The 24,782-nt window shown below is 37.6% G+C and overlaps 1 protein-coding gene across 1 annotated transcript in view; it reads right to left on the reverse strand.

Moving 5' to 3' along the window:
* The window catches only part of ITSN1 (intersectin 1), a 207,935-nt gene that overhangs the window by 75,960 nt on the left and 107,193 nt on the right, over positions 1–24,782 (reverse strand). The window contains exons 13-18 of the mRNA XM_014786824.2: positions 24,091–24,240; positions 23,861–24,001; positions 17,564–17,651; positions 17,286–17,425; positions 3,706–3,833; positions 1,039–1,268 (exon numbers count right to left, since the gene is read on the reverse strand). Of these exons, the coding sequence (XP_014642310.1) occupies positions 1,039–1,268; positions 3,706–3,833; positions 17,286–17,425; positions 17,564–17,651; positions 23,861–24,001; positions 24,091–24,240 (877 nt within the window). The remainder of the gene's footprint in view (positions 1–1,038; positions 1,269–3,705; positions 3,834–17,285; positions 17,426–17,563; positions 17,652–23,860; positions 24,002–24,090; positions 24,241–24,782) is intronic.

Here is a 24,782-nt window from a genome sequence, read left to right on the forward strand (position 1 = left end):
ATGTGCAAAATTTCCCACTGACCGAAGGGAAAAAAATCCTCATTTTATACCAGGAGAAAGCATGAGGAACTTACACTAATTGCCTAAGATCAAGTAATGGTGAAATTATTTTCAGATCAAAAAAAGTATTACAACATATATTTGCCTTCCTATGGCATGGCCACTCCTGGGTGGCTCTGATGACTTACCAGTCTCTCTCCCTGGACTGCATGCATGTGAAGGCAGGGAGGGTGCCAGACCCAACCCTGAACCCTCACTCCCATCCCTGCCCACTGTGCAAACAGGAAACAAATAAACCTTTATGAACCAGTGTGTTTCTTTCGTTTTTGTATACCAGTAAAAGGAATACTGATGATTGAACAAATAAAATCAACATAATTTGCCATACTAAGGAAAAGGCAACCACTTTCTCCAGCTGAGTATTATCTGCAAAGTTGTCCAATATTATACAGCCCACAAGAATTTTAAAAATACACTCTAGTTTGCATCTGATATAAGAGATAATGTTTTCTAGCTATTTCAAAGTCTTTCATTTATCATTCTCTAAAGAGGCAATTTATGATCAAAGGGCAAAAAACAGTCAGTTTTAAACAGTACAAATTGAAGATAGCAAATGTCACATCAGTGTGGGCCAGGGGGAAAGGTGCCACTTCCTATGGCTGAAAGAGCTCAGAAATTCCCAGAGAAAATAACAAACTGGAGAAGCAGCAGGCTGTTTGGGCAGGAAAGGTTATGACCTCCATGTGGAATACAGTGTACAAATGGGGCTCGGTAATGAAACTTCATGCCACTTCTGTCTGCAGAAGACTTCTAGATGCCAGTGCAATGGTGGCCAAAGCTTGGCATGGTGGTGGAAGAATTAAACAGATATGTAATGATCCTAGAGAATGAACAGCTGCACTGTCCAAAAAAAGGAGACTGACATTCTCAACTCTATTAATATAGCCAAGATAGAGCCTGATTAGATACAGAAATTTCTCAAGAGGATCTGGGAGAAAAGACGGCTTATTTGCTAGAATTATCTTTGGCCTCGGATACCTGCGGTGGACCAGGGTGCTTGGACCACTGGCTTGGCTGGTTCCTGGTGTGGATGGAAAAGCTGACTCAGCTTGTCTTGCATCTCTTGTTTGCCTTTTTCCTCACTCTCCTTCTTCTTGACACTCTCTTCCCTTTTGAGTTTCTCTTCATCGTGGAGTCTTCTTGGCCGCTGATGCTCCTCGTCCTGCTGCACGTGCTCAAGCCACTGCCTGTCCCTCTCCTGAGCTCGTCTGTCAACAAAATGCTTGATTACAGCAAGGAAGCAAATCCAACTTAACACTGCTGTTGTCTCTTTTCAAAAAAACCCCTTCTAGACAATGGGATGCTAAACATCAAGGGGACAGCGTTCTTCAGATGCAGCAATCTGAATCAACGAAACGAAGGCGCTCAGGGCTCCAATTCTGAGCAAGACAAAATCACACGACTTAGAAAAACATAAAATTTCTGGATGTATCTTATAAAGTGATTAGAAAAATAACAAAAATACTTCTCACATTACTAAGCAGTAGTTACTCTATATTTTACTGAATTTGACTACTTTGTGTTTGTTTTTCAAAGTAGCTGATACAAAGAGATAATCACAATTAAATCTAGGCCTTGAAAATTCTGATGGCCTCAACCCGAAACCCATAGGAAAAGACTGGAAACAATTTTTCTCTCATTCCACAATATTTTATAAAACCAGAAAATACTTTATATGAAACTAATGTGCAATAATAAATGATATAATGTTTTTTTTTTTTTTTAAAGATTTTATTTATTCATTTTTTTCCCCCCAAAGCCCCAGTAGATAGTTGTACGTCATAGGTCCGCATCCTTCTAGTTGCTGTACGTGGGACTCGGCCCCGGGTTGGACGGAGAAGTGGTGCCTCGGGGCGCGCCCGGGATCCGAACCCGGGCCGCCAGCATCAGAGCGCGCGCACTTAACCGCCAAGCCACGGAGCCGGCCCAAATGATATACTGTTAATAATAACTAGTCCTCCAAATTTATTAACTATTTTAACCCTGACACCAGGTAGGTAGGTCTTATTGCTATCATCCCCACTTTACAGATAAGGAAAATGAGGCAGAGATATTAAATGACTTGTCCAAGGTCACACAGCCACACCTGCCAGGGGTTCAGTCCCAGGCAGCCCGGTTCTGGAGTCCACACCCTGAACCACTATCCTGTGACACGGCCAACGCATAAAGGTCATCTCCTGGAATTAGGAAACTGCCAAGGGAATGTAATATAAACAAATAAAACTTTTATTCTCCATTTAAAAAATATTTATTTCTACTCTGTATGAATGTGAAAAATTAGTGCAGCAGAATTCTTTTTAACTTAAATCTTTAACATTTTACTTACAATTTTCAAAATATCTTAAGAAAGCATAAAAAAACATTTTTTTGGGGGGTAGGGATGTTAATTGTTATTCCTAACAACAATAACAAAAAACATAATAAAATTTGCTTACATTTTCTATTAATAAAGGTCACCATTTATACTGTATAACCATGTTATTTCTAAAGTTAAATTTTGGGTACTATTTATCATACAATTATAAGCAGAAAATTTAAGCTTTCTGTATTATGATATTTTGTGTTTATTTCTACTCTGTAGGAAATGTGAAAGTTCAGAGCAGTATAGTGTGAATAATAAACCTGGAAGATAAGAAAATGATGGTGTCAGAGTTAATCAACACATCCAAGGAATTAATCCTTGGTATGTAATCCTAGTCCTACTCCCAAGAAAACCATAAAGCAGTTCTCTAAGTTGGTTTGAGACCCTACCCACCTACCCACTGGCATGAAAAAAAAAAAAAAAAAAAACCCAAAACACCAGACTCAGAATTATATATATAACCACAACAAAAGGTGCAACATGTTGGGTAGTTTAACTGAGCTCGGCCCACTGAAGTCAACGACTAACCTAAAGTATCTGTTTCTTCACCTTTTTTCTCTCATTTCAGTAATCAATTTTATAATTTATACTATATCACTGGAATATTCGGTCATTTTTGTCTCTTAGAGTCTAAAATCAATTTGAAACTTAAAAAGCAAATATCCAACTACAAAATCAGACACACCACAAGTTCAAAAATAAATATCTACAATTTACTAGAATTTATTACAAATAAAAATAAAAAACTACAAACACAAATATTCAAAGAAAAATGTGTCTGTATCCTAAGAAGCAGTGGCAAATTTCCTCCCTCCGAACTCAAGCGTAATTTGCAGTTGAAAACAAGAAGAAAGAAGACAGAGTGGCGCACTGTGAGTGCCACTGGAGAAACCCTGTGTGGCCAGCGAGCTCAGGGACTTTGATGGCAAACCCAGCACTGTGACCGCCACTGTTATTAAAAGGCTGTGAACTGGAAAAGTATTTTGGTCATTGGCATGCAAAGGAGCACACCAAGTGTCCCAATTTCCTTGTCTAATTCCGTTTATCTACGGAGTAGTAGCTTGGGAGAGCTCTGGGAACTAACCAAAAACGTCAGGGGGCACTTGTATATGCAAAGACTTATATATACACGGGTTTGTGCTTACACACACGCACACACACACACATTCAAGACTGAAGGCTCTTTCTGATCCAGTAAGTACTTGGAGAAGCCAGGCACAGAAATAGTAAACATTCAAAGCTCCTTCCAGATGGGTCCACAATTAACTGCTGAAAAGACTCACCTTTGGGCTTCTTCTTTTTGTTTTTCTAATTCTATGATCTTTCGCTCTTGTTCTTTCTGTTTCAGCCGTTCAGCCTCCAGGGACTTTTGTTTCTGGAGCTGCTGCTTATTATGTATTCCTCGTAGTTCCTACAAATAATCAAGAAATAGTTCAGCAACGAGATGCAGTGACAGGCGCTCCTATTGTTGATCAGCATGCAACCCTTCCTATGGGGAAGCCCAGACACTCAGGAGATAACATTTCAGATTTGAAACACGTTAATTTGGAGGAACTAAAATCACCCTACGTCTTGACATGACTGATCTCCAAAAGCTGTTCAAGATTATATTTTAGTAGCCATAACACATTACACCATTTTCCATGATGTGCTTTAGAAGGAACTTGCTAGTGGAGGGCATAGAGAAGCCACACCGCTCAAGACTCAGCAATAATAATGGAACATAACCAGTTTTAAGGTACAAGGATGATCATGAATAAAACCTTAAGGTCCTAATGATAATGAATCAATATCAGTCTCTACTGGCTTTGAAAATACACACACTCCTTCACACACGACCTCCATTAAAACTTCACCTCCTTCTTATGCTATGCTGCCTTAGAACAAATGGATAACCTGTTCCACAACCTCAATTCTCCCCACCAAGGTCTGTTTTTCTTCAAATGACACCTCTCCCAGAGCACCTTCTCTTACTAAATCCATGTGTGAAGTTGTCAGCTGCCCCAAACTAAACCAGTATTCAGGTTGGTTATAAAAGCTATAATTATAAAAGCTATAATTTGATGATCACCACCTTGGATCTGATTTCCTCATTTGATACTAGCCACAGGAATAAGAGTAATCTCCTTAGCAGGCTACTTAAGTATTCAAGTCAGAAGTTTAAATACCCAAAAGTATGAAGAACAACGAAATGCCTGTTGAGGGGGAAACCCTATGATTCCACAGGAATCAAACAGTCACTAACAGATTCAGTCACCAGAATCCTTCTTATTTGTGTCAACAGTAAATCAGATGAGTCAAAGTGTCCAATAGAGCCAAGGGTGTATTTCCAGTTGACTTCTTGGTCTGGCTAGTAACTAGGGTTAGTCCCCCAAGTGGGCAGCCCAGGGGTCTACATGGTGAGATCTAAGAACCAAGGCCTGCCCTGTCTTCTCTTGCCTTGCTTATTGGCAAGAAATCCAGATGAGTAGGTTTCTTCCTGCCTTATTGCTACCTTTAGATTCATTCAGAGACTGAACAACAAAGGTGGATGGATCGGTGTTAAAATGCACTTATTCCTAGAGAAAAGCCCTAAAGTAGGCTAACCTTTCCTACTAGCTGGACTATTCTTACGATACAGTTAGAATGCATGTACAAGCATTTTGTATACTATACGTGAAAAAGTTTAACTGGAGATCATGACATTGGGGGAGGCAAGTACCAGGCAGGGAGGGAGGACAGGAGGGAAGGAGGCACTCAAGAGAGGGGGAAGGAAGAAAGGGCTTCAGTGTGGAACTGAGTAAATGAGACTGGGAACATCTAGGCAGGATGCAGCAGGAAAGGCACAAATTGGTGGACTATTCCTTATGGCAGCAGCCCTGGGCACATGACTTCCAAATTATGAAGGGTATCTGAGACAGAAGTTTAGCTATGGAGGGGGCATGGCAGGCCAAGAATGGAGACTGGAAAGTAATGATGAAACCTCACTCTGACTGTTCTGGGGGCTGGCCTGGTGGTGCAGTGGTTAAGTTCACACGCTCTGCTTTGGTGACCCAGGGTTTGCAGGTTTGGATCCCAGGTGTGGACCTATACACCACTTATCAAGCCATGTTGTGGCAGGCGTCCCACATATAAAGTGGAGGAAGATGGGCACAGATGTTAGCCCAGGTCTAATCTTTCTCACTAAAAAAAAGAAAATCAATACCAGGAAAAAAGAACTCCATTTTTCATTATCTTTCTCACTGCCATACACCATGGGATATAAAACTTTAATGTTCAATATTTAGCAGTATTGCTTTTCATAGTAGTTTGGAATCAAACATAAATAGTAATCTCTGATAGAATGAACAAAAAATCTGGTAAATATTTTGGATTTGATATTTCAGAGACAAACGGAAAAAACAGGCCAATTTCTATTGTTAGAGTAATCTGCATTCTTGGTTCAAGTTAATATCTCTACATGAAAAGGAAAACTGCAGTGGGGTGATGTCAAATCAAACTCTAAATTTGATTCCCTGAGAAAGGGACCCAGAAGTCAGCCCCTGCACAGATAGGGATGGCCTGCTCTATCATTAGCCCAATGGCCAAGACCCTTTAAAAGGAAGGGTCAAAAGTAGCCGAAAGGTTTACTTTTTTCTCTATTTTAAAATTTCACCTTCAATTGCATAAAAATTTTAAATAAGTTCAGAAAAATAATTTAAGGCAATGGACTATAAAAAGGTAATGGGCCGGCCCCGTGGCCTAGTAGGTAAGTTCGCACCCTCCTCTTTGGCGGCCTGGGGTTTGTAGGTTCGGATCCCAGGCGTGGACCGAAGCACCACTTGTCACGCCATGCTGTGGTGGCGTCCCATGTAGAAGAGAGGAAGATGGGCACGGATGTTAGCTCAGGGCCAGTCTTCCTCAGCAAAAAGAGGAGGATTGGCAACGGATGTTAGCCCAGGGCTGATCTTCCTCACACACACACACAAAAAAGGTATTGAACGGGGAAGAAAGAGACTCAGATTCGAATATCAGCTCCCTGATAAGGGCCAGCAGCTGAATCAGAGTACGTGATCTTTAGGGTTTTTTAGTTTTAAGATCTGTTAAATTCTTAGACACTGTTCATCACATAAAAATTTATTCTTTATTTCAGTGTCTCTTTGTTCAGGGTTTTATTCTTATTGCAGGAATAAACCAAAAAAGTATAACTAGTAAGCAAAATAAATCCGAGCTGAAATTAAATGCAAAAGAAATGACAGAGAAGGAGTAACATTTTAGTTTCATGGTCAGGAACCTGACCATTTATTTAAAAAGTTCTTACTTCATCCACGAAAAATGTATTTATAGGCAGAGTGATATTCAAAATATTTAATCAGAGGTGCTACACAAGCCGTGGACACTCAGAAGGGACGCTGGCCGTGATGTACCAATGCACCAGGTGGGCCAGGGGCACGGATGGAGATTTTTCATTTTACCAAAGAATTACACTGCACATTTCCTTTCTATTCTGGTCTCTGGTTAACTGAATGTTGATTTATTGATCAATAATTAGCAGATACAAAGTCAAAAGAAATGAAAGTAAAGCTAGTAATGTATTAGGAGGCACTATAAAATGAAAAGCAGTCAGTGAATTTAGACAATGTGTAGAAAAAAACCTATGCTAATGAGATAGTTTTAAAAATAATTTTTAAATGTATCAAATATATAAAGGAAGATATTTAAAAGTTTTTAAAGCAGGGGCCGGCCCGGTGGTGCAAGCAGGTAAGTGCGTGCGCTCCGCTGCGGCGCCCCAGGGTTTGCAGGTTCGGATCCCGGGTGTGCACCGAGGCACTGCTTGGCAAGCCATGCTGTGGTGGCGTCCCATATAAAGTGGAGGAAGATGGGCACGGATGTTAGCCCAGGGCCAGTCTTCCTCAGCAAAAAAAAAAAAGAGGAGGATTGGCAGATGTTAGCACAGGGCTGATCTCCCCACAAAAAAAAAAAAAAGTTTTTAAAGCATATTTTTTTTTGAGTATAGCAGCATTGTACGATAGGCTAAACCTATCTTCCGGAACTGTCTAAATCAGTTGCAGCTTCAAATACCTCCAAGGAAATGGAGCTCACAGGAGCCATAAAAGAACAGATGTCAAATAAGATAATGGAAGGCTCTGTTATCTTATGATTCAGATTTGAAGACTGCAAAGTTCTTCTATCCTTTCCTTCATCCAACTCAAATACTGCTGAGATACACAATCAATTGTAAGAAAATCAAGACGCTGCAAATAGGCAGGCATTCCAGGTTTTCCTCTCTTTTCCTGGACTTGGGAGTTTAAGATGGCATGAACCAAAATAAGCAGAAAATTTATGATTCCTAAGTTGATAATTTTTTAAAAAAGTTGAACTTCTGAGAAGGCAATCTATAGAATGAAGGAATATGCACTAAAAACCAGTTAATAACTTGTCTTCCTGTGCATGATGAGGACCTTGTGGAACACCAAGTCCTTTTATGTGGGAAGCAGAGGTCTGCACTGTTTCTTCATTCCTGCTCAATACTGTTTAAGAGACTCAAGTACAATCACAGTTATTTAAAAGAAGCCTTTTAATTCTTTCAGAGACAACCTTTTTAAGGTGACATCAATCTGGTGTCATTAAATTCTTCATTTACTTAGGAAATGGGAGAACTGTTAGGAGAAGCAGCTAAGAAACACTTCACCCCACAAATTGTATCAACTTTTCCTGGTGGTCAACTTGATTAAAGTGACCTGGAAAATTTTATTGAGTCTTGTCACAGTTATTTCTCTATTATAACTAAGATAAAAATAGAACAAATAAGAAATTACTAAGAATCAAAACTCAGTATCTCACTTGTGGCTCTTCCTAAAATTAACTTATTTTTTTCCTAAAATCAAGAACTCTACAATCGCATATTTATTGCCTGGCTATCTAGCAATATGGTATTGAGTGTAAAACTTTGTGGATTTTTCTTTATGAGTTCTATTCAAGGGTATGATACATTTACACCAAGTAATAATTTACAGTAAATTACAGTAGTGTGCAATAATTTAATATTATCTCCTAATAAAGTATAATTACTTTCTTAATAAATAAGAAATAATTAAACATGCATTTGAGAAGTTTTAGCTATATGTTACAAACATATGGGAAAAATAAAACTCCTATAAAATGTGCAGTATATATAAACTAAAATAATAAGATTTTTATCACCAATAATATCTACAGGATTCTAAGATATAGCAGAGTTTCTTACCCAGGGTTCATGAATAAGCTTTGGCTCTGTGAACACTATGAAACTGCAAATAATCTGGGGTATATGGGCATTTTTCTTGCAGAGAAGGCTCACAGCTTTTATTTGATTCTCAAAGGGGTCTTTGATCTAACACAGATTATGAACCACAATAAGAAAATGATTGGCAAATAAAGATTCTGTCTTGTATTAATTGAGATAAATGAAAATCAGCTTGCTTTTAACTTCTTCCTTCAACCAAGCAGGAAAAGTCACTTATTTCCCCTAAAGAATTAAGATATTTGTACCATAAAACATCTTTGGACACCCTATGGCATACAGCCAAAGTATTTCAAAAGCAATATGCTTGACAAATTGAATACTCAAGAACATCCAACTTTTTTGCCCTAAGAAATATGGCTCACTTCCAAGTTCACTAAAGACAGTTGTTCTCTTGCTAAGCAAGAGGCATAGAATCACTTGATTTAAAAACTTTTTCTCCTTCATTTGGTCTTAGAGGCACTCAAAAAGAGATGTACTATGTGAAGTGATATTACTTGAAGTATAAAGAAGTATCCACCTGAACAATATGTATGAGATTCCTTCTCATGAACATTACTTTGCATAAGGGGGCCTATGAAAGACTATCAGTCAATGGAAATTTATTGCTAATTTGGTCATGTAACTTTTTTTTTTTTTTTTATGACTTTAGATTCCCAAAGGAACCATTATTTTATTTTATTTTTTTTGTGAGGAAGACCAGCCCTGAGCTGACATCTGCCAATCCTCCTCTTTTTGCTGAGGAAGACGGCCCTGGGCTAACATCCGTGCCCCTCCTCCTCCACTTTATATGGGGTGCCACCACAGCATGGCTTGACAAGTGGTGCGTCTGCGCGCGCCTGGGATCCAAACCTGTGAACCCGGGGCCGCCATAACGGAGGACGCGCACTTAACCGCTTGCGCCACCCGGGCCGGCCCCTTGGTCATGTAACTTTTTTGAAGGACTACCCTGCTTCTGGTTTTTGCCTCAGGCTGTCTCTTGGAAAAGAGAGACAAAAGACATATACCTTGATTAATTACTTGAAATTCATGAACTCAATACTATAAATCAAAACAAGGACACATCTCATATTTGTAATAATCTTCGCACTGTTAATATTAAATTGACCTCATATGAAATTGATCTAGGTACCAGCATCAGAAATTTCAGGTGTTTGTTTTGGTAAACTTAATACCCACAGAGTCAAAAGTAGAAGTGCTTTTATATAAATAAACATTATTTCTCACTCAAGGATATTATGTAGCACACAATATCAAAATTTTTAAAAAGAATTTGAGTCTTAAAATACAGTGACTTATCCCAATTAAATGGCTGTGAAACAAACTAAAAGCTATTAAAGAAAGCCAATCAACAAACCCAATGAGGATAGGGGAACTCATACCTGTGTGGAAAAATCTGAAAAATAATTAAGTATTTCAAAACATAGAAATTGCACCCAAATAAAGGTAAATTGATATTCCATTTATCACAACATTACAAAATGTTAATTCTTGATGTATTAAAAGTGGGAAGAGTATAAAAAAGATATTGATTGGTTTTTTAATTCTGAGAAGGGGTATACTAATGTTTAAAAACATGTTTAAATATTACTTCGAAATCTGAAGTCAATATGCAACCAAATAGTAAGTCCAATTCCCCATGGCACAAATTGGTTTGTAGTCAATGTATCGTAAGTGCTACGGGAGAGCAAAGAGGAATGCACTGGGGGGGGGAGGGGGGTGTATGTGCATGTGTGTATGTATGTGAGGGGGTGAGGGGATGGGTGGACAGAAGGGTGAGAAGAGCTAGAAAATCCTGTCCCCTTCACAACAGAAAGAGCTAATTAAGAATCTCCTCCCATGTCTCCCAAGAGGCTTTGGTAGATATCCTTGTATTATCAGAAAGAGAAAATTGACTGCATTTTGTCCTAAAAATCTCAATTTTCCCAAAATGTCTCAGCTTTATTTATAATCAATATCCCACTATTTTAAATGCATGTCATTCTAAAGGATAAAGTTCTCAAGGGGTTTGGCTAAACAACAGAATAAAAAAAGAAAACATTTTTTTAAAAGATTGAGTTCTGCTTTTTTCCCTTTCCCAGATCACCTTTGATTAAATATTTTTTATTTTTTATTTTTTATTTTTTTTTTATTTTTTATTTTTTTTAAAGATTTTATTTATTTTATTTTTTCCCCCCAAAGCCCCAGTGGACAGTTGTGTGTCGTAGCTGCACATCCTTCTAGTTGCTGTATGTGGGACTCCGCCTCAGGATGAACGGAGAAGTGGTGCCTCGATGCGCACCCGGGATCCGAACCCGGGCCGCCAGCATCGCAGCGCGCGCACTTAACCACCAAGCCACAGGGCCGGCCCTAATTAAATATTTTTTAAAACCTCAAAAGAAAAACCCACACTGGAACTAAAAATCTCAACCTACCAACCAACAAGCCTACTGGTATGGCATAGAATCTAATACACAACATCTGTCAACTATTTTGAGTCTTGGGAGTGTTCTAATTATTTTTCTAAATTAAAGGAATCTGTGCAAAGTTTCCACAATCACAAGTACATTGAGTGAGAGTTCGAGAATTTTATTACTTCTGTGCAGAAGAGGTCTTTTCAAAATTGTCATACAAGTAAAAATAAAATTTAATCTTGAACAAAATAAGATAGTAAAACATGGAACAGCCAAACATCATTCTACTGATAGGGGAAAGCAACGTTGTTATTTGAATTCACATTGATTTCTCTTGCTGTCTCTGCATGTCCTCTTTCTGGATCTTTTTCTTTCCTTCATTGTTTCCCTTCGCATGCATTTTTTTCCTGACTTCTCATTCTGTTCTGCAGCTCTTTCTCCAGCTCTTGTCTTTTTTCCCCTGGTTGCTAAACATTTTGCCTTTCACTGCCTTCATAATGAATGGGCCTGCCATGAAAGCAAGTGTCTGAAACCAAGAGCATAAAAGCCTTAGTTAAGCCAAGAACCTTATTTACTATAACTGGCATTCTCATTTCAACAATTCAGTTCCTAAGGGCAATTTTTAGGACAGGTATCATTAGGGGCAGAATTTATATTTCTAATAACCTCTTGTGTCTAATTTAAGAAGCCTGGATTTCCCAGTATATTATGGAATCTAACTCTTAATTCTGAATTAGTCCTAGATACTCAAATTTTGCTAAGAAATAAAATACTGTCCACTTTTGGAATAACGTACTGACTATAGTACTCTCTCTCATATGATGGAAATATGCATATAGACCCAAATAATGACTGAGTGTTGTCTTTCAAATTTTTGCAGCCGAGCAGCAAATTCAATGACCTATAATGCTTGTTATCAAGACAAGACCACAGTATACAGTAGCTTATCCAGCTTGTAATTCAGAGCTTCCACCAACACACACACACACTTTGTCAAGAGGAAAGATTCACTCATACACCACCATTAATAATAACTAATCATTATTAATTTTTACAAAGAAGGCTTAGCACTTCATGGTAAATGCTATCTTAGACACTGAGCACTCATCTGCATGGGGGAAACTGAAGCACAGAGCTGGAGATGGTTCATCATTCTTAGTCTGAGAAAGATGTGCATTGCCTGAGTAGGGCATGGAGACCTTTAGAAAGAAGTCTAAGTGGATGACGCAGCCCAGGAGAACTGCCAGGCACTGCCACACTGCCTCCTCCATTGCCACTGACTGGAAGAAAGAAATGCTCAAATGTAAACACCATTCACATTAGGACTTGTCCAGCACACAGTGACTAGACAGGAACCAACAAGGACTCAATTTTTCAACATGAAACACAACATATAGCCTCTTTGCAAATTGGACTCTCCTTATTTGGTATACGATGGAGCCTTGAAAACTATAAGCTATACTTTATGTTGCTGCTCTGTATCATAGTTAAGACATTAAAATATGGAACATTAGGCTGTCAGTGCCACAGAAAACTGTTACAGTAACACTAACATTGCCAAGGGCAAGGTGAAGTCAAGCGCTACTGTCTAAAAAGTCCCTATCGGTAACGGCATTTGTCACACGTTAGAACCGTAATTTTATACCTATAGCTAAGCACTGTGTGTGTTATCAGAATGACTCAACGTGCCCCTTAGGCACACAGATGCTTCAAAAAATGTTGAGAGTTTTGATTTTCCTATAAAATGAGGTAAAAAAGAAAAAGTCACAGATAATTTTTAAATGGATGTTTCTAGAACATGAATATGAGAAGGCTATTGATTTCTTAGCAATGATAAAATATTTATTGCATATAGAATACATTTTAAAAGCAGAAAATCATGGTAAACAAATTTTTTTTTTTTGGTGAGGGAAATCAGCCCTGAGCTAACATCTGTGCTAATCCTCCTCTTTTTGCTGAGGAAGACTGGCTCTGAGCTAACATCTATTGTCAATCCTCCTCCTTTTTTTCTTCCCCAAAGTCCCAAGTAGATAGTTGTATGTCATAGTTGCACATCCTTCTAGTTGCTGTATGTGGGACGCAGCCTCAGCATGGCCGGAGAAGCGGTGCGTCGGTGCGCACCCGGAATCCGAACCCAGGCCGCCAGTAGCGGAGCACGCGCACTTAACCGCTAAGCCACCAGGCCAGCCCAATGGTAAACAAATTTGATCCACTGAATTAAAACTACTTGAAGTAGTCTTAATTCATGCTAGCAATAATCCCTAACAAAATCAATTATTTATGATTAAATCACTGGTTGAATATTTCATTTGATCATCAAAAAGCTAAAATTTACCGTTCATATAAAAGGCAGCATAAATACAAAGGCTGCCAACTGGGAAATTTCTAGCACAAGAGCTTCAATATCTCAGGACACCATCATCTCTCCCCTTTTCTATAGACTTACAAAAGCAAAGTTTATTTGCTGCAATAAGATTCTTGTTTCCTTTCTCAAGTAAATTCTTGGTTTTGGGTGATAAATTAGAAAAAGCAGACACTTATGTCTTAGGATCATTTTTGGAATATAAATATCACATCTATAAGGTAAATGTCTATTAAAATGCATGGAAAAATAGCCTTCTCTGAAAGGAAAGAATGAGCTCTCAATTTCTCTGAGATCAGACAGAAATATAAAGGTCCAAGACTCTAGAGACCTCATGTTCCACAGCCCTGAACCTGGAGGCGGTTAACAACACTTGACCATAATGGTAAATATGCTTTGTATTTTCAACATGTTGCTACCTATAGGAAACAAATACCTGTTAACCTGACTGCAGAAGTAATTTTTTTCTTCTTTAATCAGTGACTTGAGAATTTACATCATTGGTTATCAGATTTTGGGTGAGGAGACAGGAGTATATTTCTTCCTGAACTGAAGAAAAAGGGAGAGACCCTCAAAAGAAGAATGAATCTGAACTAGACACCTGGTAGAAAGGACTAAATCAGACTGTATGTTTAAAAACCAAGGAAAAAAATGATAAAACATAACTATTCTCTGAACTCTTTCTTAAGAAACTAAATTATTTATACTTCCCAATTACTGTCTTATACCCCAGAATCTGGGCTAAAGCAGGGCGCTATGATTTCCTACATGACCTTATACCTAAGGAACTAGACATGACACTTTGTGCATCAAAATAAGCAAATGACCTATTACAAGTAGTTTTGTACCAAAGAAAAGTGAGAATTGGCTTTTGCTAAATGTAATCCTCATTTATGGAGCCAGCCATTGAATATAGGTTTAATGTTCTGGTCAACTAATTTTAAAATGTTGCACTCCATAAGGTACTTCTCCAGGGTCACCATACTAGCCGATAATGAGTGAATTACACTTTCTTTTTCTAGGTGAACAATCTACATGAATATAAAATAAAACTGCTAAGTCCTAATTTCTTTTCTATACTCTCCAGCTGCTTTCCTTTTGGGAGAAGGAGGTTTAGGATATAGTAAATTCACACCATCAGATTAGACGTGCGGAATAACTGGACAATTGCCAATGATTCACTCCCAGCAAGGTAGAAGCAACTTTTGCATCATTAGTGTGGATGCTACAAAGGCACTGCCGTATCAAAGAGAGGCATGCGAGAAACCCAAGGGTCAGAAAGCTGGCTCTCCTGGTCTATCTCATCTCACAAGAAATTATAGTTGCTAATGAACACATGCTCTAAAGTGAAAAAAAAAAAAAGCTTCATATTTTCCAATGTGGCTAAAACAAAGAAAAGTGGCAGGAGATACTCAAAAGACTAAATCTTAAACCTGCCTCTATCAAATTATAAATCTTTTGTTCTTCAATTTAACTGATTCTGTTTCGGTTTCACTACATTTGAGAGGAATACCAGAAATAATAACTGTAAGGCAACATAGCATATTCACTAAGTCCTCCACATGAGTTGTTAAATAACAGAACTCTACTGGCTTGTGATTTTTTTACTCTCCCTATTAACTTAAAGTTAGCAATGGGAAACCAAAATGAAAATTAGGAAGACAGAAAGAAATGTTCTTATTTAAAAATATGTATATTTGGAAAAAGGCCTAGTGGAATAAAGGGCTAAAATTAGCCTTTGTATAAGCAACGTACTAATATTGAAGGCAGCACTAGTCAATTAAACACAGCACAAGTGGCTCACACCATATTTTAACGGTGTTCTCTTTAGCAATGGCAACAGCAATTCCAACAGCCATAATAATCCATAAATTGTCTACACATTTGTCAAAAATCATGCACTAGACTATCATTTTCTAAAATGTGAACCTGGTTTTGTTTTTGTTTTTTTTTAAAGATTTTATTTATTTATTTTCCCCCCAAAGCCCCAGAAGATAGTTGTATGTCATAGCTGCACATCCTTCCAGTTGCTGTATGTGGGACGCGGCCCCAGCATGGCCGGAGAAGCGGTGGGCGCCGGGGATCCGAACCCGGGCTGCCAGCAGCAGAGCGCGTGCACTTAACCGCTAAGCCATGGGGCCAGCCCTGAACCTGGTTTTGGAAGTCATATTTCTAATAAGAAGAATCTTAAGATTAGGGCAGAAATCTAGACTATTGCCTGGGTTCAGAAGATACCCGAATACTTAACAGTTTCTATTCCAAGAGACTATTACAAAGCACTGTAAGCTTACAACAGTGTCACATTCTTTTTGCTTGAAATAGTGACAAGTGACAATGCGAGTTAATGTGAGCATGCTTTTTTTGTGAGGAAGACTAGCCCTGAGCTAACATTGTTGCCAATCCTCCTCTTTTTGCTGAGGAAGATTGGCCCTGGGTTAACATCCATGCCCATCGTCCTCTACTTTACATGGGACACCAGCACAGCATGGCTTGACAAGTGGTACATCGGTCCGCACCCGGGATCCAAACCTACGAACCCCGGGCCGCCGAAATGGAGCACACGAACTTAACTGTTACGCCACCAGGCCAGCCCCTAACGTGAGCATTTTTATTGTGCTTATGCTAGAGATGGAGAACTTACAGCTGAACTCCCAATACTTACATCTCACATATACTCATTTACATAAACACAGAACATATACACAGTACACACACACACACACACACACACACATTCTGTGTGAGCATGAAAGCAAAGTGAAGAAAAACACTAAGTTGGCTCAAATATTTCCCCTAAGAGCACTTTCCTGGAACTGTACAATCGAGAAAAGTTCATTACCTATAACTCTGAAAAAAACAGCACAAATACCTCAGACTCAGATGTCTAGATAGTTTGGCCTAGACTCTCAATTCAAAGGTCAACTAAAAATCTCAAATATGCTTTCTCATTTTTTTCTATTTTTAGTAATAAAGAATAGGAGTTTAACTTTTTCCTACCGTCAAAAGCTAAATTAGCCAGAATCACATATAAATGATTTTAAGTTAGAAAAGCAAAATGAATATTTGAAAAAAAAAGTGTAAAATCCAATTTCTTATAAGAACATAACTCATAAGAACGCCAATATCTACTTAAATCTAAAGTATAGGATCATTGTTGATAGGAAATGAATTGTTTGCATTCTGGTTTTATTATAAGGTAAAGAGTTAACATTCTTAAGATGCTAAAGTTGTAAAGTTAACTCAAAATCACCAAATCAGAAAGAGGCTGTGATAACCACTTGTATATTCCCTAAGGGCTTCGGCATTTTCCTGAATTTTACCATGTAAATGTGACAAAACCACACACCACACTTCTGCCACAGAGACAAAGGCAGTTACTCCATTAAACAATAAAATTTTAAAACATGAGGTAACAAAGACCTACATTCAAGGACAATCTTGAAGGCAAGAAGTGGCAGAAAAATTCTTAGTATTAAAAGAGAAAACAGTTCCTTTTTTACTAGTCTTCAAAGACCATAAGAAAGATGAAGCTTTTGGAGCCTAGCTTTTGGAATTCAACTTGACGTAGTTATCTCAACAGAGAAAAGGATGGAGATGCGTAAAAATGTAATTCAGGTTAAAGATAGATGTCATGTTGGGGCCACTCACTCAGCCCTAATTTCTAGATGCCAAATTCATTTTTACATTTAAAAGGAGAAAAATGCAATTTAGATTATATAGTTTCATCTATACATGTGAAGGCTTTCACGAAGGCTGACAAACCAGCATAATAAATTTTTCTGCCTGGGATTAAATATCAACTAATCATCTGGCCAGTTAGAAAAATTAAAGGTAGGACATACATGTAGGAACACACAGAATAGTTACCTTCAGCTGATTATTGAAAATATCAATCTCCTGTAGTTTTGATCTAGTTTCCTTCTCAACCTCATCCAGTTGGTCTCGTAGCTGCTGCCGAGCCAGTTCTTTTGCTTCTAAGGCTCTTTTCAGTGTAAGAAGTGAATCTCCTATTTTAGAAAAACATTGCAACATAAGAAAAACAAACTGGCAGTGAGGAAAAATGGGTTTGAAGGTTCTTATTTCACTTAAGGAAATTCTTGCCAGGAAAAAAGGAAAAGGACAACTTTAAAAATAAAAACACCTACTGTGCAAACTGTTTTGCTGAACTTGTTTTAATTGGTCATTGAGAATCTGTTTTTCTGGAATAAGTCTTCCGAGCATTTGCTGAGACTCCTAGGAGAGAAGGAGGAACACAACAATGAATGACGGGGAAAACCACCACGTGTAGATCCGACGCCCAGGCAGACATCAGTCAGTTTTCTCGTCCCTCACAGACTCTTCGGATATCATCCCAAATCCTCTATGGTGAAACTGCATTTAATTGCTAGTCAGGGCGGTTCCTGCTTACTTGCCAAGAAATCACTGTTTGCCAAATGCTTTTCACTGAAATAGAGTTAAGACAGTTATAGCTCCCTCGATATTTCTTAAATTTTTGTTGACTTACTGCCTATTTATAAGCCTTAAAAAAATGTACTTTAAGTACAGCTCAGCAGAGAAAACTGAAAATAATGATCTCTCAATGGCACTGGGTCAAAATGTAAATGCAGTGACCTTGCTGTTTGTAATGTGACTCAGGTGTTTAAATAGGAACTATTCAATTCTGAACTTTGACACTTTATAGGGCTGAACTGAGGTTGACCAAACACCTGAAGTTGGAAACAGAAACAAAAAGGGATTTTTAACAACTAGAATCTTAGCTGTCGTGTATGTTTTTCCACCACTCAGCAGGGAGCTACAATCTTAAACAGGTACACAAAAGTCTTGAACCAACTAGTTTTTAACTGACATAAGACAAAATCTAAACCACACTGTACAAAGCTATTGGGAGTTTTCAAGGGTGACTTGTCAAGCACTGTATTTGCTTAAGTTCAGCTGAAATGATTCCATATAGTTTCTACATTTCAGTCAAATGACAGCCTTCTCAGCAAATAATAAGGATTACTTGACTTTCATTTTTGCCTTGATTAAAAAAGAAAAAAACTCTATGTATTGACTTTTGGTTTGAAAAAATAAAAATGCCTTACTTAAAATTTTTCACCAGAGGCTAAGAATCATTCTCTCTTGGAACTACCGTCTTTAGACACACTGGCTGGTGTGTAGTAAATCTTTGTGCTCTATATGTCTGATAGTAGAGAGATTCAGCTCAACAGAGAGGATTTGGAAGCATCTTCTCACATGAATAATCCACCCCCCTAGCCCGCCCAAATCTGGACAAAACAGAATACAGGAATCGGATTGTTTTCCCACAAAGCACAGCCAATGGAGCTTTTCTTAGTCTCCTCCCTAAATTAAGGCAAGGCCCCGTAACGCAATCCCAAAGCTTCTTTCCTGAACCCAGACAAACAATGGAGTATCAAGATGAAGCCTGGCTCAGATCACTATCATTGCTTTTAAATGCCAACCCAAGTTTCTAAAATACGTCAGACCAATATGAAGGGCTACCTGACTTATCGCACAACAAGTTATCTGCTAATTCCAGTAAGGCGGGGAACCAATCTCTCATTGCCTACTACATATCTGAGTTTCTTCAGACAGTGTATTAGTTTTCACTTCAGTACTTTTTCAGGAATGCTGATTTGTATTTTGTTATCAGTAACGGGACATACTAAGTGTCAATCTTAAATAATAAAAATGAGTTTGGTCACAGAGCATTCAGTGAGATCATAGACACATGGCCTTCACTCCTAATTTTCTAAGGGAATACTTTATGAAACTTTGCATAAATAGTTAATGAAAGACATATAAAAACAGTTACCATATAGAAGAATATACTTTAAAAAGGTGTATGCATTTTTTAATATTTCAAATAATTTCTAGCAGTGAACTTCTGATATTATTTACACTATATGTCATATCCTATTATCTTAAATAAGACTTTGACTTAGGACTTAAACTTGATTTAGAATTTGATTAGGACTTAAAAGTACATGAAACAACAACTGACAAACCAAAAGGAAAATAGGCAAATTTACAATGATTGAGATTGGAACACTCCTCTCTCAGCAGCTGAAAGAATTCACAAAATCAGTAAGGACACAGAAGATGTGAACAACACTCTGAATCAACTTGATCTGACTCCCATTTATGACACTCCACCCAACTACAAAAGAGTACACCTTCTTTACAGGTGCACGTGGAATATTCACCAAGACAGATCATACACTGAGCCATAAAATAAATCTCAATAAACTTAAAAGGATTAAAAAGAATTGAAATCATACATAATATGCTCACAGATCATAACATAAATAAATCAGAAATCAGTAAGCTATCTGGAAAAAAAATCTAAATATTCAGAAACTAAACAGCATAATTCTAAAAAACCCTCAAAGAAGAAATGACAAAGGAAATCAAAAAATATTTTGAATTAAATAAATATGAAAACACAACATGAAAAAAATCTGTGTAATATGGTTATGACAATGCTTAGAAGGAAATTCATAGCTTAAAATGTTTATATCAGAAACGAGCAAAGGTCCAAATTCAATAAGCTAAGCTTCCTCCTTATGAAGCTCGACAAAAGCAAATTAAATCCAAAATAAGTAGATGGAAAGAAATAATAAAGAGCCTAAGTAAATGAAATAGAAAACAGACATACCATAGAGAAAAATCAATAAAACCAAGAGCTTTTAAAAAAAAAAAAAAAAATCAATAAAATCAATAAACTTCTAGCTAGATTGATGGAGAAAAGAATGAGGATAAGGGAGAGGAGAAAGAGGAGGAGGAGGGGGGAGGAGAGGAGGAAGTAGGAGTCAGAGGGGGAAAGAGAAGATACCAATTTCCCATATTAGCAATGAAAGAAGCGACATCACTACAGATACTACTGACTTGCAAAGAATAATAAGAGAACATTCTAAACAACTTACACAAATAAATTTGATAACTTGGATGAAATGGACAAATTCATTGAAAGATACAAATTATCAAAACAAACTCAAGAAGAAACAGAAAATCTGAATAGCCCTATATATCTATGGAATGAGTTTTGCAATTACAAGTCCTCCCACTGAGAAAGCTCCAGGCCCCAAAGGTTTCAATTTTTGGTGAATGCCACCAAAAATTTACAGAAGAAATACCGTTTCAACACAAATATTTTTAGAAAATAGAGGAGGAAAGAATACTGTCCAATTTATTTTCTCATTTATTACCCTGATACTAAAACTAGACAAGGACATTATGAGAAAATGATAAACTAATATCCCTCATGAACTGAAATGAAAAGATCCTTAACAGTAGCAAATTGAATCTAGTAAAATATTTTTTAAACAATAATACACCATGACCAAGTGTGGTTTATTCCAGCAATGAAAAGTTGGTTTAACATGCAAATTTCAATCAACATAAATCGCCATATTAACAAAATAAAGGAGAAAAAACATGTAAACATCTCAATAGATGCAGGAAAAAAAAATATGACCCAATTCCACACCCGTTCATGATAAAAAACTCTCAGCAAACAATGAATAAAAGCGAATTCCCTCAGTCTGATAAAGGGCACCTACAAAAAACCCTACAGTTAACACCATACTTAATGGTAAGAAATTGAATGCTTTCCCCCTAAAAACAAGAAGAAGACTCTCACCACGTTTATTCGACATAGTACTGGAGGCTGTGATCCACTCAGTTAAGACAAAAAAAGAAATAAAAGGTACATAGATTGGAAAGTAAGAAACAAAGCTGTCTTTATTCATAGACAATAGGTTTATGTACACAGAAACTCTAAGGAACTATTAAAAAGCTATTAGAACTAATAAATGAATTAAGCAATATCACAGATATAAGGCCAATATATAAAAATGTATTCTATTTCTATATACTGGCATCAAACAATTGGATATTGAAATTAAAATCTGCAATATACAATAGTATCAAAAGCCACAAAATACTTAGGGATAAACTTTACAAAATATGTACAAGACTTGTACACTGAAAACTACAAAACATTGCTGCAAGAAATTTATAATACAAAAATCCAAATGAAATTGAGAGAGATGCCATAAGACAATATCGTTAAGATGTCAATTCTTCCCAAATCAATCTATAAATTCAATGGAATTCCAATTGAAATTCTAAGTATTTTTGCAAAAACTGACAAGCTGATTCTAAAACTTACGTGGAAATGTAAAGGACCTAAAATAGCCAACATAATTTGAAAACGAAAAATACAGACATAGATCAATGCAACAAAATAGAGTCTAGAAAAGACTTTCACGAATATGGTCAATTGATTTTCAACAAGCTACCAAGGTAATTTAACGGGGAAAAGGGCAGTATTTTCCATAAATTTTGCTAGAACAACTGGGTATTGGTATGAAAAAAAAAATGAACCTTACTCTTACCTTACGCTTATGTAAAAATCAATTTGAAATGGATCATAGACCTAAACATATAAGATAAAACTACAAAACTCCTGGAAGAAAACATAAGAGAAAAATATCTGCAACCTTGGGATAGTCAAAGATTTCTCAGATAAAACACAAAAAGCATGAAAATTAAGAAAAAATTAATATAATGAACTTCATCAAAATTTAAAACTTCTGTCCTTTAAAAAACACCATTACAAAAATGAAAAGGCAAGCCACAGATTGGGTGAAAACATCTGCAAAACATACATCTGACAAAGGACTTGTTACAAGAACATATAAAGAACTCCTACAATTCCATAATAAGATAAACAACCCGATAAAAAACAGGAGAAGATCCGTTTACAAAAGACACACACAAAAAGATAGATGCCAATACACATATGAAGTGATGCCCAACATCATTAGTCTTCAGGGAAATGCAAATTAAAGCCTCATGAGATACCGTTACACACCCACTAGAAATGTTAAAATTAAAAATAATGATAATACCAAGTGTTGGCAAGGATAAGGAACAATGGAAGCAGTCATACACTGCTGGTGAGAATGTAAAATGGTACACCCACTTTGGAAACAGTTTGATAGCTTCCTAAAGGGTTAAGCATATATTTATATGACACAGTAACTCCACTGTATTTTAACCAAGAGAAATAAAACATTTTTCTGGGGCCAGCCCGTGGCATAGTGGGTAAGATCGCGCACTCCGCTTCAGTAGCCCAGGGTTCACAGGTTCAGATCCCTGGCGCGGACCTATGCACCGCTCATAAAGCTATGCTGTGGCGGCATCCCACGTACAAAATAGAGGAGAATGGGCATGGATGTTAGCTCAGGGCCAATCTTCCTCAGCAAAAAGAGGAAAGACTGGCAACAGACGTTAACTCAGGACCAAAAAAACCCACATATTTCCACAAAAAGACTTGTAAATAAATGCTCATGGCAGTTTTCTTCGTTAAGTCCCAAACTGGAAGGAACCTAAATGTCAATCAACAGGTGAATGGATAAATAAGGAAAATCTACTCAGTGATGAAAAGGAACCAACTACTGATTCTTCACTCAACAATATGAATAAATCTCCAAGTCATCATGCGGAGAGAAAGAAGCTGGGATAAAAGTCACAAAGTTCAAAAATGATCATCTTTTATGATGACATGCAGAACAATATCTACGTGAATTTAATGCCCCCTCAGCTCAACAACTGAAACCAAACCAGGTGATACTATAACAACTTGGTGGCCAACTTTGGTTAGGTAACAAAATGAAAGGAGAATTGCTTATAGTACCCTACTGAGTCCTCAACTATTCTCTCCACATATCTCTCATACTGCCCCTAAAATAATTAATTGCACTTCTTTATGGTGGTTATCACAGTAAAGCCAACATCCCATGAGTGGACTACAGGTTCTACGTGATCCAGACCCCACCTGCTCCAACCACAGTGGTCTCCTTGCTGTAACCAGCCTCCCAGAGACCGGCTACAGCCTCAGGACTTTTGTACTGCTGGTCCCTACCTAGAGCTTGCTCAGCCAGATAGCCACACGGCTTAGCCGCTTCTCTCTTTCAAGTCTTTGCTCAAACAGCACCCTCACAGAAAGGACTGTCCCGACCACCTTGTTTAAAATCACAGCCTTCTCGACTGCCAGGACTCTCTCTCTCTTCCCTACTCACTCTCCAGAGCACTTTTCATCATCTACTAGAGCACATACTTCATTTATTCTGCTAGTGTCTATCTGCCCTGCAAATAGATGGTAAGCTCCATGAAGGTGGGGTTCTTGTCTCTGTTGTTCACTGTTGGATCCTCAGTGCCCACCAGAGCGCCTTGCCTGCGTGCAGCAGTGCTCAGCAAACACGTGTTGAGTTTGTTTACTTCACAGCCTACTTTTCAGGCAAGGACCTTTCTACTTCATCCTGACTTCCCAGTGCTTAGTCCATGGAAGATGCTTGTTGAACGAATAAATGAATGAAATGAATTAGAGAACAAGCACATAAGCCTAAAAGCTTTTAAGGGACGTATTTTCTCACCTGTAATTGTTGCTGTAGATGGGTGATTTCAGCAATTCTCAACTCTCTGGATTTGTTGGTACTCTCAATTTCTTGCCTTTGGGTGGTCAATCGACATCTGATATCTTGAAGTTTTCCTTCTAGTTGATGTTTTTTATCATTCTTTAACAAATGAAAAATAATAAGAATTATTAGCGTTTTTAATGACTCAGTGTTAGTATATTCCCAAAGCATAATCAAACTTTACTCACTAGAGCTTCTAATTCAAATTCCAAAGTCTTTTTCTTTGCTTTCAGTACAACTATGTCCTCTTGTTCTTTGTTTCTTCGATTTAGTAGTTCTTGCCTTCGATTCCGTTCCCACTCAAGCTGTTGCTGCCTTTCAAGTTCTCGTTTTGCAGCCTGTGACATACAAACAGATGATTTATTCATTTTTCAGTTCTTAACACTATATAATGTCTCTTAACAAATGTAACATATAGTGAGTCTTTTCTTTTAGGGATGAAATATTATTAAGCAATATTATAAGCAATTATATTACAGAAAAGCAGAAGAATTTTATACAAATACAGTATTCCATCTATGGGAAAAAAGAGAATATTTAGAAAAGCTATTATATTTACATGAGATGAGGACAGGATCCCTTCACCATTGCAATTTAATTCTTTATGCCTTCAAGAATGCTTATGTGCTAAATAACATTGCTCTTCCTTATTTACTAACTCAAAAGAACAAGGAAAATTTCTTTTTTTTCCTCCCCAAAGCCCCAGTGCATGGTTGTATATCCTAGTCGTAAGTCCTTCTAGTTCTTCAATGTGAGCCACCACTTCAATGTGAGCGTGGCAACTGACAGATGAGTGGTGTGGTTCCACGACTGGGAAGAGAACCCGGGCTGCCGAAGCAGTGAGCACCGAACTTTAACCACTAGGCCATCAGGGCTGGCT

The sequence above is a fragment of the Ceratotherium simum genome, chromosome 27 (assembly GCF_057802395.1).
Source record: "Ceratotherium simum simum isolate JZ-2026a chromosome 27, ASM5780239v1, whole genome shotgun sequence".
Taxonomy (NCBI): Eukaryota; Metazoa; Chordata; class Mammalia; order Perissodactyla; family Rhinocerotidae; genus Ceratotherium; species Ceratotherium simum.